Source organism: Lemur catta, chromosome 13 (genome assembly GCF_020740605.2).
Source record: "Lemur catta isolate mLemCat1 chromosome 13, mLemCat1.pri, whole genome shotgun sequence".
NCBI lineage: Eukaryota > Metazoa > Chordata > Mammalia > Primates > Lemuridae > Lemur > Lemur catta.
In genome coordinates, this window is record NC_059140.1 from 80,817,577 (window position 1) to 80,829,617 (window position 12,041).

At 39.9% G+C, this 12,041-nt stretch overlaps 1 protein-coding gene across 4 annotated transcripts in view; it reads right to left on the reverse strand.

Annotated features, from left to right (window-relative positions):
* Positions 1–10,759, reverse strand: part of IFT88 (intraflagellar transport 88) — an 83,014-nt gene extending 72,255 nt beyond the window's left edge. For 2 of the 4 annotated variants that reach the window (XM_045567683.1, XM_045567684.1), the window contains exons 1-2: positions 10,591–10,673; positions 2,952–3,047 (exon numbers count right to left, since the gene is read on the reverse strand). In XM_045567683.1, coding sequence (XP_045423639.1) covers positions 2,952–3,041 — 90 coding nt within the window. In that variant the 5' untranslated portion in view covers positions 3,042–3,047; positions 10,591–10,673. Of the gene's footprint in view, positions 1–2,951; positions 3,048–10,590 lie in introns of all 4 variants that reach the window. The other 2 variants (XM_045567685.1, XM_045567687.1) reach the window with 2 other exon arrangements.
* Between the last annotated feature and the right edge of the window lie 1,282 nt (positions 10,760–12,041).

Genomic DNA, 12,041 nt, shown 5'->3' on the forward strand with positions numbered 1-12,041 from the left:
AAATTTCATTAATCAGCTCAACAAATTACAACTAAAGGACAAACTAAAAAGAGCAGTTGACAAATTCTCCAATTACAAACACCAAACTAACACAACTTTTGTAATTTTTTCCTTGTGACTTGATTAACAAATTTCATATTCTATTAACATCTTAAGCAATTATTTCAGATATTTCAGTTATATATTGAACTTACTATTAGCTAATTAAGATCAAAGAAAACCAGGCATAAAGCAAACATTATTTTTATTTCACTGTACAATTTATTTTTAAGTCTGATATTCTGAGTATTTGCTCCAGATTAAATCATACAGCCACACTGTGACAACCTGAAGAGACAGGAAGTTTCTATGGTGCTTTAAAAATGATCATCTTCACAATCCATTAATTCCACTTCTGGGACTCTATCCCAGGAAATGTTTAATCAAAACAGAAAATTATTTATGCATAAAACTATTCATCACTGGCCGGGCATGGTGGCCCACGCCTGTAATCCTAGCACTTGGGAGACCAGGGCAGGCGGATCGTTTGAGCTTGGGAGTTCGAGACCAGCCTGAGCAAGAGCAAGACCCTGTCTCTACTAAAAAAATAGAAAGAAATTAGCTGGACAACTAAAAATATATAGAAAAAATTAGCTGGGCATGGTGGCACGTGCCTGTAGTCCCAGCTACTTGGGAGGCTGAGGCAGTAGGATTTCTTGAGCCCAGGAGTTTGAGGTTGTGAGCTAGGCTGATGCCACGGCACTCTAGCCCAGACAACAGAGTGAGACTCTGTCTCAAAAAAAACCCACAAAAAACAAAAAACTATTCATCACTATGTAATTTACAACAGCAGAAAACTAGAAAAAAAAATCCTAACATGAGAAAATACTTCTAATCAACTATATATTTTCAGTATTATGTAGCCATTAAAATCATATTTACTTAAATATTTAGTATGAGAAATTGCTTATGACATTGTTGAATGTAAAAAAGCAAACAGAAAAGTAAATGTTTGTTCAATCCCAAGCATACTAAAAGAAAACTGTGTATGTATACATGAAGGAAAGACAAAGCAACAAAATGTTACAGTAGTTATTTCTGAGTGATAAGATTGATTACAGGTAACTCTGTATTCAACAAGCGTGTCTTACTTTTATAATTGGGAGAATGGGGAGATCTCAATGGTTTTCATGATTTATACTAACTTCAGAAAATGCTTATGTTACACAAAGCAAATTTTACAAAGAGATTATATAATCATTTGTGTGTGTGTGTCTTTGGAAATATCTGTGTACATTAAAAGAAAAGGGAATACAGCAAAACATCAGGTAGTACATCCAATGTAGGTGATCTTTGGGTGACAGGATTGATGTCATTTTATTTCTTTTTTCTCCAATTTTCTAGACCTTTCAAATTTTCTATAATAATCAGTATCACTTAGATTCCCCCCACTCCCGCCACCCTTTTTTTTTTTTTTTGAGATGGGGTCTTGCTACATTGCCCAGGCTGCAGTGTAGCAGCTATTCATGGGCACAGGATCATGGGACACTACAGTCTCAAAATCCTGGGCTCAAGCAATCCCCCCACCCCAGTCTCCCAAGTAGCTGGGACTACAGGTCCACCTGGATTTTGCCTAGATTTTTATTTTACGTAGAAAAAGTGAATGGTTTCTATTTTTGTTCTTGTTTTCTTTTTAGGTCTCAAATTCACAGACCATCATTTTACTCCACAAGAAAAAAAAAAAACTTCAAAAATTACTATTATAAAAGCTATAAGAAAAACTCTAGAAAAATGAGATTTCCTAAATTAAAGTGGTATAAATGCTAATATAGTTGTCCCTTGGTATCCATGGGGGGGTTGGTTCCTGGACCCCACCACCGCCAAAATTCGTCAGTGCTCAAGTCCCTGATATAACGTAGTGTAGTATTTGTACATAACCTACGCACATCCTCCCGTTTGCTTTAAATCATCTCTAGATTACTTATAATACCTAATACAATGTCACACGTTGTGCATTCAACATGGTACTCAGCATGACAAATTCAAGTTTTGTTTTTGGAACTTTGTAGAATTTTTTTTCTGAATATTTTCAATCCAAGGTTGGTTGAATTCACGGATGCAGAACACATGGATATGGAGGGCTGGCTGTATTTGGTTCTTAGATACTTGTAAGTAAATTAACAACCACATTTTTCATCCTTAATTTTTTTCCCACACAAGTTTAAGGTAACTTTATAGAAAGGTTTTTTTTTGCTTTTGTGTGTGTGTGTGGTTTCTTTTTTACAATTTGGAAACTATAACTCTCACAAGAGACATAAACAGATTTAAAACATCCAAATTTGTCTTAGTAACAATTTCATCTTTTAAATTACCATATCATTAAATATTAAGCAGATATATACTTACTGAAATAAATGGATATTTATGAAAGACAAAAAGGTTATAAAATAGTACACAGAGTATGATCCCATTTTATCCAAAAATATAGAAATATACATGTATGTCCATAGGAAAATGTTTGGCAAGGTGAACTAGAAGTTAGTTAATGGTTATCCCTGGGTGACTGGTGTTGACAGTTTCTATGATTATAATATTTTTATATTTATCTCTATTTCCTATTTATATAAAATACTCATAATTAAATTAAAAGAAGAAAAAACTACATGACATTTCAAGTTCAGAGCACTAAAAAAACTGATTTCAGGTGATCTAAGTCACACATTTGGATAGTAAGTGCTGGAGAATACAAGTAGATAAGTCATCTTAATTCATTTCCATAACTGTCTCATGATCTTCCTCTTTGCTGCAATTATTTTTTTGGTAGAAGTTACCAGGATCTTCAGTAACAGTATTTTTCTAGGTTTATTATTCAGCTTATTTAATTTAAATCATAATAAAGCAAAACTCTGAAACCCTAAGTCTTCATAAATCAGCTTAACAAAGACCAATGTAAAAAAACTTTTTTTTTTTACCTCAGTATCATAGGTTGGATTGTAGTCATTATAACCAGAATAAAGATCATCTTCATCTGTCTCTGGAGCCAGATGCACATTTTGCATCATTTGTACCTATGAAAAATTAGCAGTATAAATATCTTCTTGGTTTAAGAAATAATTCTTAATTCAAATAAAGGATAAATAGCTAACAACCTTTCTGGTCAAATCTATCTGTACAAATTTTTATGCCTTGAATGTTTTTTCACATCAGATTCCCAAAACTGTCAAAACACTCATTCATTACCCTGGTTTCATATTTATTCCACACCTACAATACTGAAAGAACAGTGACAGACACTACAGGGGGTAAAGTTGGTTGTCCTGATCTTCATGGAGCTTAGTATCAAAGAAAAGTATGAAATAGTCAATTAAAATGCAAGGCAGAAACCACACACACCCATCGGGATGGCTAAAATTAAAAAGACCAACAACACATCATGTCAGCAAGGATGTGGGGCAACCAGAGTACTCTTACGTTGTCGGTGAAGTGTAATATGGTACAATTTTGGGAGAAGGTCTTTAGTTTCATAAAATTAACATACACATTTTACAGCCCAGCGATTCCACTCAAAAGTATTTACCCAGGAGAAATGAAAGCATATGTTACAAAAAGATTAGTATAAGAATGTTCACAGGTGTCAACCTAAAGAAAGAAACTGAGGCACAAATTATTGTTTATTTGAGCCAAGATAACGTCAGCTGCCTGAAAGACTCCGACCCAAGTAACCTTGCATGTGAGCTCCATTTGGCCTTTCCTCAAAAAAGGTTTTTAAAGGCAAAAAAGGAGGGCAAGGAGTAGGATGACACAAAGTTGTTTCTCAGGACGTCGTGTTGGTTTACAGAAATAACATTGATTAGGACCGGCTGTACACTGTAAGGGTTACGGCGTCCAGCCTGCAGCATGGCTAGGTTAATTTATAGACACTTGTGGCCATAGCAAGCAGTTTTAAGAGATGATTACTTAGCCCCACAAAGGAAGTGAGATGTGACTGCTGTTTCACTGCCATGCCCTTTTGGGCCTGATAATTCAGAGGAGGCTCTCATTCCTCAGATAAAAAGTTTTCTTTTCTTTCTCATAGCCTTATTCACAATAGCTAAAAATAAGAAACAAACCAGGTGCCCATCAATAAAATGGATAAGCAAAATGTAGCATATTTATGCAATGAAGTACTATTCAGCAGTAAAAAAAATGCACCAATGATATATTAGGCTGGTGCAAAACTAATTGCGGTTTTAGCATTGTTGAAATTCGCCAATACATTCTTAAATAAATGTGGTTATGTTATATATCATTTTAATGCACACTTCTTGCTTTATGTTTTTTGCTAATGACTTATTATTTGCTGTTTATTTTATATTTATTTTAGACTATGGAGATGATGTTAGAGAAAAAGCAAATTCAAGCAATTTTCTTATTAGAGTTCATAATGGGTCGTAAAGCAGCAGAGACAACTTGCAACATCAACAATGCATTTGGCCCAGGAACTGCTAATGAACATACAGTGCAGTGGTGGTTCAAGAAGTTTTGCAGGCCGGGCGCGGTGGCTCACACCTGTAATCCTAGCACTCTGGGAGGCCGAGGCAGGAGGATCACTTGAGGTCAGGAGTTCGAGGCCAGCCTGAGTAAGAGCCAGACCTCTGTCTCTACTAAAAATGGAAAGAAATTATATGGACAGCTAAAAATATATATAGAAAAAATCAGCCGGGCATGGTGGCGCTTGCCTGTAGTCCCAGCTACTCGGTAGGCTGAGGCAGGAGTGTTGCTTGAGCCCAGGAGTTTGAGGTTGCTGTGAGCTAGGCTGACGCCATGGCACTCTAGCCCAGGCAACAGGGTGAGACTCTGTCTCCAAAAAAAAAAAGAAGTTTTGCAAAGGAGATGAGAGCCGTGAAGATGAGGAGTGCAGTGGCCAGTCACTGGAAGCTGACAATGACCAACTGAGAGCAATCATCAAAGCTGATCCTCTTACAACTACACAAGAAGTTGCTGAAGAACTCAAGGTCGACCATTCTATGGTTGTTTGGCATTTGAAGCAAATTGCATGGTGAAAAACCTCCATGAGTGGGTGCCTCATGAGCTGACAAAAATCAGAAAAATCGTTGTTTTGAAGTGTCATATTCTCTTACTGTAGCAACAAACCATTTCTCGATCGGATTGTGATGTGTGACGAAAAGTGGATTTTATACAACCAGCAACAACCAGCTCAGTGGTTGGACCGAGAAGAAGCTCCAAAGCACCTCCCAAAGCCAAACTTGCACCCAAAAAAGATCATGGTGACTGGGTGGTGGTCTGCTGCTGGTCTGATCCATTACTGCTTTCTGAATCCCAGCGAAACCGTTACATCTGAGAAGTCTGCTCAGCAAATCCACGAGATGCACTGAAAACTGCAACGCTAGCAGCTGGCATTGGTCAACAGAAAGGGCCCAATTCTCCATGACAACGGTGAGCGCACGTCATACAACCAACACTTCAAAAGTTGAATGAATTGGGCTGTGAAGTTTTACCTTATCCGCCATGTTCACCTGACCTCTTGCCAACCGACTACCACTTCTTCAAGCATCTCAACAACTTTTTGCAGGGAAAACACTTCCACAACCAGCAGGATGCAGAAAATGCTTTACAAGAGAGTTAGCTGAATCCGGAGGCATGAAGTTTTAAGCTACAGGAATAAACACACTTTTTTCTTCTTGGCAAAAATGTGTTGATTATAATGGTTCCTATTTTGATTAATAAAGACGTGTTTGAGCCTAGTTATGATGATTTAAAATTTACAGTCCAAAAACACAATTACTATTGCAGCAACCTAATAACAACATGGAAGAATCTCAATTATGCCAAGTGAAAGAAGCTTTACATAAAACTGTACATTATGCACTGTTTCGTATATACAAAGTTCTAGAACAGGCAAAGCTAATCTAGGATAGAAGACAATCAGAACAGCAGTTGCTTGTTGGGGGTGGAGGTGAGACACTGAATGGAAAAGGGCATGAGGGAATTTTCCGGGGTGATGATAAATGTTCTATATCTTGGCAGGACTTCAGGTCACACAGGTGTATGCATTCGTGAAAACTCAGCAAAAGCATACTTGAGATTTCTGCTTTGTAAATTTTATCTCAAAAGAAAAAATTGTAAAAAATATCAAACTATAATTAACATGCATGCTGAAGCATTTAAGGGAAAACTTAATATCTTTAATTTACCTTGAAATGGCCAAAATAAGATGGATCAATAGAGGGATAGAGGGATAGGTAACTGGAGAGATATGTGATAAAGCAAATGTAGAAAAACACTAATGGTGGAATCCAGGAGCAGGTATAACATTCATTGTAAAATTCTTTAAACTCTGCTGCACATTTGAAAATTTTTGTAATGAAATGTTGAGAAAGAATGCAAGACAGAATAAAATAGATGTCAAAGCAAAGTAAAATAGCAGTGTGAAAGTTGATCATATGAATTGGATCACTCTTGTCATACCCAACTAAAACAGAGTCAAGAAACCAGGGGGAAAAAGCACTCAAGACATATAACATTGCTCCAAGAATGGAATCCTCTGCAAGTCAAGCTGCTAATACTGCCTATTGTAATCTGACACCCATTTTACCTACAGCTGCTGAGATAACTTGCTGCAACTCTAGGACTGCTTTAGCCCACCGCCTTCGCCCACCAATCGGAATTTGCCTGCTTCCCAGAAACTCACTAGCGCCAATGAACTTTCACGAAGAGCACTAGGTAACATTTCTTCTTTTGATAAATCCTCCAACTCCTCTTGGTTCTTTGGACATACTGAAGATGACCCAGTCTGTGTGTGCCCTGAATTGCAATCCTTTCTTCCCAAATAAAACATTTAATTTAGAAATTTTTCTCTATACTTTTCAAAAATTTATTTTTATGTATTTCTTTTTTAGAGACAGGGTCTTGCTCTGTTGGCCAGGCTTCAGTACACTATTGTGATCATAGCTCACTGCAGCCTCAAACTTCTGTGCTCCCTCCAGCAATCCTCCTGCCTCCGGAGTAGCTGTCAATACAGGTATGTACCACCACGCCCACCTAATTTTTAATTTTTTTTTTTTTTTAGAGACAGGTTCTCGCTATGTTGGCAGGCTAGTCTTTGAACTCCTGGCTTCAAGAAATCCTCCAACCTCAGCCTCCCAAAGTGCTGGGATTATAGGGGTGAGCCACCACACCTGGCCTCTACATTTTATTTTGACTTCAACAGAAGCATGGGAGAAATGTAATTACTGCATACATATACTGTAAATGTAATAATTATTAGAGAATCTGGCAAGAATCCCCAGAAGTATCATTCAAATCAAGTCAATATTTTAGGTAATTTGGGGAAGTGGCCAGTGGGGGAGGGGCAGTTATCCAAGAGTTATCCAAGAAATATAGTATTGAATTACTTTCTCTATCTTAAAATATTAACATAATATATACATGTATTTTAAAGCTTGTACATTTCATGTCTGCCAGTAAATTCCTAAGACAGTTTCAGCATAATACCAAATATGTGGCTTCTATAATTCATATCTATGTTTTCTCATAACCTTTAAAAAATATTTATATATATTTAAAATACTAATAAAATTACTTTTTGAGCTCTTGGTCAGCACAGGAAAAAGTGAACAAAATTACTTTTTTGAGATATAATTCACATACCATGATATTCACCCTTTTAAGGTGCACAATTGAATGGCTTTTAGTATGTTACCAAGGTTGTGCCACCATCACCAGTATCTAATTCCAGAATATTTTCATCATCCTATAAAGAAACCTGGGGCCCTTTAGCAGTCACTCTCTGTTCCTCCCTTCCCCCAGTCCCTGACAACCACTAATCTACTTTCTGTCTCTATGGATTTGCCAATTCTGAACATTTCATATTCATGGAATCATACGTATGTGGTTTTTGTGCCTGGCCTCTCTCACTTAGCATAATGTTTTCAAGATTCATCCATGTTGTAACATATATCAGTACTTCATTCCTTTTTATGGCTAAATAGTAATAATATATCTACATTTTACTTATCCATTAATTAATGGACATCTTGATTGTTTCCACTTTTTGGCTTTAATGAACAACACTGCTATGAACATTTGTGTACAAATTTTAACATGAATATGTATTTTCAGTTCTATTGGGTATATACCTAGGAATGGAATTGCTGGGTCATATGTTTAACTTTTGGAGGAGCTGCCAGACTGTTTTCCAGAGTGGCTGCACCATTTTACATCCACTTGGAATGTGTAAAGCTTCCAGTTTCTCCATGTCCTAGCCAACACTTGCTATTGTTCCTTTTTGATATAGCCATTCTAGTGGATGTGAAATAGTACCTCACAGTGGTATTTATTTACACTGCCCTCATGACTAATGATGCTGAGCATCTTTTCATGTGTTGACTATTTATATTTCTCTTTGGAGAAATGTATGTTCAGATCTTTTGCCAATTTTTAAAAGCTAGATTACTTGTCCTACATAAATTATAAGGATCCATTATACATTCTGGATACTAGACCTTATGTATATGATTTGCAAATATTTTCTCCCATCTGTGCCTTGTCTTTTCACATTCTTGATCATATCCTTTGAAGCACAAAAGTTTTTAATTTTGATGATGTACAATTTATCTTTCTTTGGTTGCTTGTACTTTTGGTATCACATCTAAGAAACAACTGCCTAATCTAATGTCAAAAAGATATACACTATGTTTTCTTCGAGTAGTTTTATGGTTTTAGCCCTTACATGTAGATTTTTGATCCATTTTCAGTTAATTTTTCATTATTATTATTATTTTTTTTTTTCTGAGACAGAGTCTCATTCTGTTGCCCGGCCTAGAGTGCAGTGGCGTCAGCCTAGCTCACAGCCACCTCAAACTCCTGGGCTCAAGCAATCCTCCTGCCTCAGCCTCCCGAGTACTGGGACTATAGGCATACACCACCATGCCTGGCTAATTTTTTCTATATATTTTTAGTTGTACAGCTAATTTCTTTCTATTTTTTAGGAGGGACGGGGTCTCACTCTTGCTCAGGCTGGTCTTGAACTCCTGACCTAGAGTGATCCTCCCCCCTCAGCCTCTCAGATCTCATTACTTTTTGAAGATGAAAATTCCCTAGTAGGAGAGCAAATGTCAATTAGATAGAAATGGTCATTCCAAAATACCTCCAAAAGGTATTAAATGTCATTCATAGAAGACATATAAAATATTTTTAATTAAAAGCTTTAGCTCAGATAATACTAAACCAGAGGTTCTCAAACTTTAGCGTGCATCAGAAACCTAAAAGTTTATTAAATTCATATCGCTGCTCCCCAGCCACTAGTGTTTCTTATTCAATAAGACTTGAGTGGGGGGACACATCATCACCGCCTTCATCCCTTACAATGTCAACTTTTCGTTTATTGACGTTAGAGACTAGGTCTCATTCTGTTGCCCTAGCTGTAGTGCAGTGGCAGGATCATAGCTCACAGCAGCCTTGAACTCCTAGGCTCAAGCAATCCTCCCACCTCACCCTCCCCAGTCACTCCGATCACAGCCCTGAGCTACACCAGGCTGGAATGTGAATATCTAACAAGTTCCCAGATGATGCTAACGTTGCTGGTGTGGGGATCACACTCTGGGAACCACTATGCTACACAAGAACGTCCTGATTGTGAGCTCTACTTAAGTCAGTTTAGCTTACACATAAGTCATCAAAACATGCAACTTTTAGAACAAGAGATCCTTTCGGGCTGGGTTGTAAACAGATTTTAAAAAGGTTTTACCTGGAAGACACTTGAGCTGAACAGACATCTGCTGGAACATACAATTTTAAAAATGTGGAAAGTGAAGCCAAGAAAGGTGAAGGGAATCACCCATGGCTAACAGCTATGGGTGGCAGAACGAATGTTACAACCCAGGGTTTCTGGATTCTCTAAGCTATTAATATTCGAAAAGCAGCTTATATGCATAACAAGCCTCTCATGTTGAAATAATTTGGGGATGATGCCACCTGTATTTAATATAAATGTCAGTAAAACGTTTTTTAAATGCCAAAGTTACTTTTTTATACTCTTCTACTGCTGTCTATGATGTAGTCTACTTCCAAAATGCCTATTGTAGTTTCTCAGAAGCTCACGATCACAAAGTCAGACTGGTAAAAGAACACATGTAATTTGAAGCTTAGAAAGAAACTTGGGAAAACAGTACTTCAGGTCTTCGGACTTTTTCCATCTTTGTGAGGCTAAGAACGTATGTGCTGTATGCATTTTGTCATGTACTTTTACCTTCACTTCTGATTCAACCTTTTATTAGGCAATTTCAAGTGCTTTACTTAACAAAAATTAAAGAGGAATGTGCACCCTATCCGCTGCGACCCTCAAGAGCTGGTGCAAAGGTCTAACTGGGTCTGGAGCTCCCGGTCAAGGACTGTGACTCGGGACAGCCACCCCAAGGGAACAGCAACGCCCATCCCTGCCCAGAGAGCAAGAAAAGCCTGCCGGCTGGGAAACCGCTGAGTGACAAACAACGCCGCGGTGCCCAGGAGGGAGCGGCGGGCAAGTCCCCTCGCGGCCCCGCCGCAGACGCCCCGACACAGGCGGTTGGCGGGTGACGGTCGGAAGGGACCGGCCCCGGCCCCGTCTCCTACCTCGCGCTGAGGGGAGCAGGGCGACCACGAGCCGACCCCGGGGAAGACGCGCCGCTTGACGGAATCCACCCAGAGCCTCCGTAGGCCCGAGCGCCGAGCCAGAGCCGTTGCCAAGCGCGAATCCAAGGAAGCCGCTCCCACAGTCCCCCGCGCGGGGGCAGGCGGGGCCGGAAGCGCGGGGGCGGGAGGTTGCGGGCCGGGGCGGGGCCTGCGCGTGAGTGACGTAGGCGCCTCGGGGAGAGGGAGGAGGAGCCTGGTGAGCTCGGCCGCCGGCGACGGCCCGGGCTGAGAGCTGGCTGCTGAGGAACAAACACCTCCCGCGGCCGCTGCACCAGTCGTGTGAGCCTCGAAGCCCGTTTTCCGTGTGGTCACCACGCGCCTGCTCACTCTGCACCTTGGTGCGCAGAGGACGCGGCCTGGGAAGTCTCCCGCTTCCGCCCGTGCTGCGGGCGCGCCGTTATCGTAGCCCGCAGAGTAGTGTCAGTTTCCCGCCCTAGACGCCGGCGAGCGCCTTAAAAGGCAGAGGTTGAAGCACTGTCCCAACCAGCCGGGGGCCGGTGATGATTAATTTTATGTGTCAACTGGATGCCCCGTTTTTGGTCAAACACTAGATGCCTCTGTGCAGGTATTTTTTCAGATGTGATTAACAGTTAAATCAGTAGACTTTGAGTAAAGCAGATGATCCTCCATAAGGTGGGTGGGCCATATCCAATCAGTAGACGGTCATAAGAGAAAAGAGGGATGCCCTTTGAGGAAAAGGAATTTGCCCCCAGACTGCCTTCAGACTCTTCACTGAATCGTCAGCTCTTTCCTGGGTCTCTAGACTGACCTGCAGATTTTGGACTTGGAAAACTGCACAGGCCAGTTCCTTAAAATAATTCTTTGTATCCTGTTGGTTCTGTTTCTGTAGAGAACCCCGACGAATACAACTGTCTTTTCAAAGCTGTATGGGAAACAGCTTTGGAAGATTAAGGTCATTGTCTCCCTCTGGATCAAAAGACAGGTTTTTGCTGTCCAGTATAATGAAGATAATGGCGTCCTCAGGAGCAAATGACTTGCAGTCCATTATAAAAGAGTGGGATTTCCTAAACTTGGGGTTCGTGTGCTGTAACACAGACCAATCACATGTGCAGCATCCACCTGGGCTGCCCCCATAGTACTGGGGGGAGGGGGCGGGGGAAGGTGAAGGGAAGATGAAGCCCAGGCTGCCTCCTGTGCTTGAATGACAAAGTCCTTTGACTGTTACCTGGGTATTTTCTGGCAGTGTTCATGAAAATGTTAGGCTAGCTTGTTAGCTGGCAAGTAGGGTAAAATCTTAACACAATTCTGGCTAGTATTTGCCTACAGTGCCCAGCTCATAGCAGATGTTCAATAAATATTTGAATTAATTAGGGAATACTGTAGAGCCCCTCTTTCAAGTTACTGCACTTCAATAGAGAAACTTTTCATTA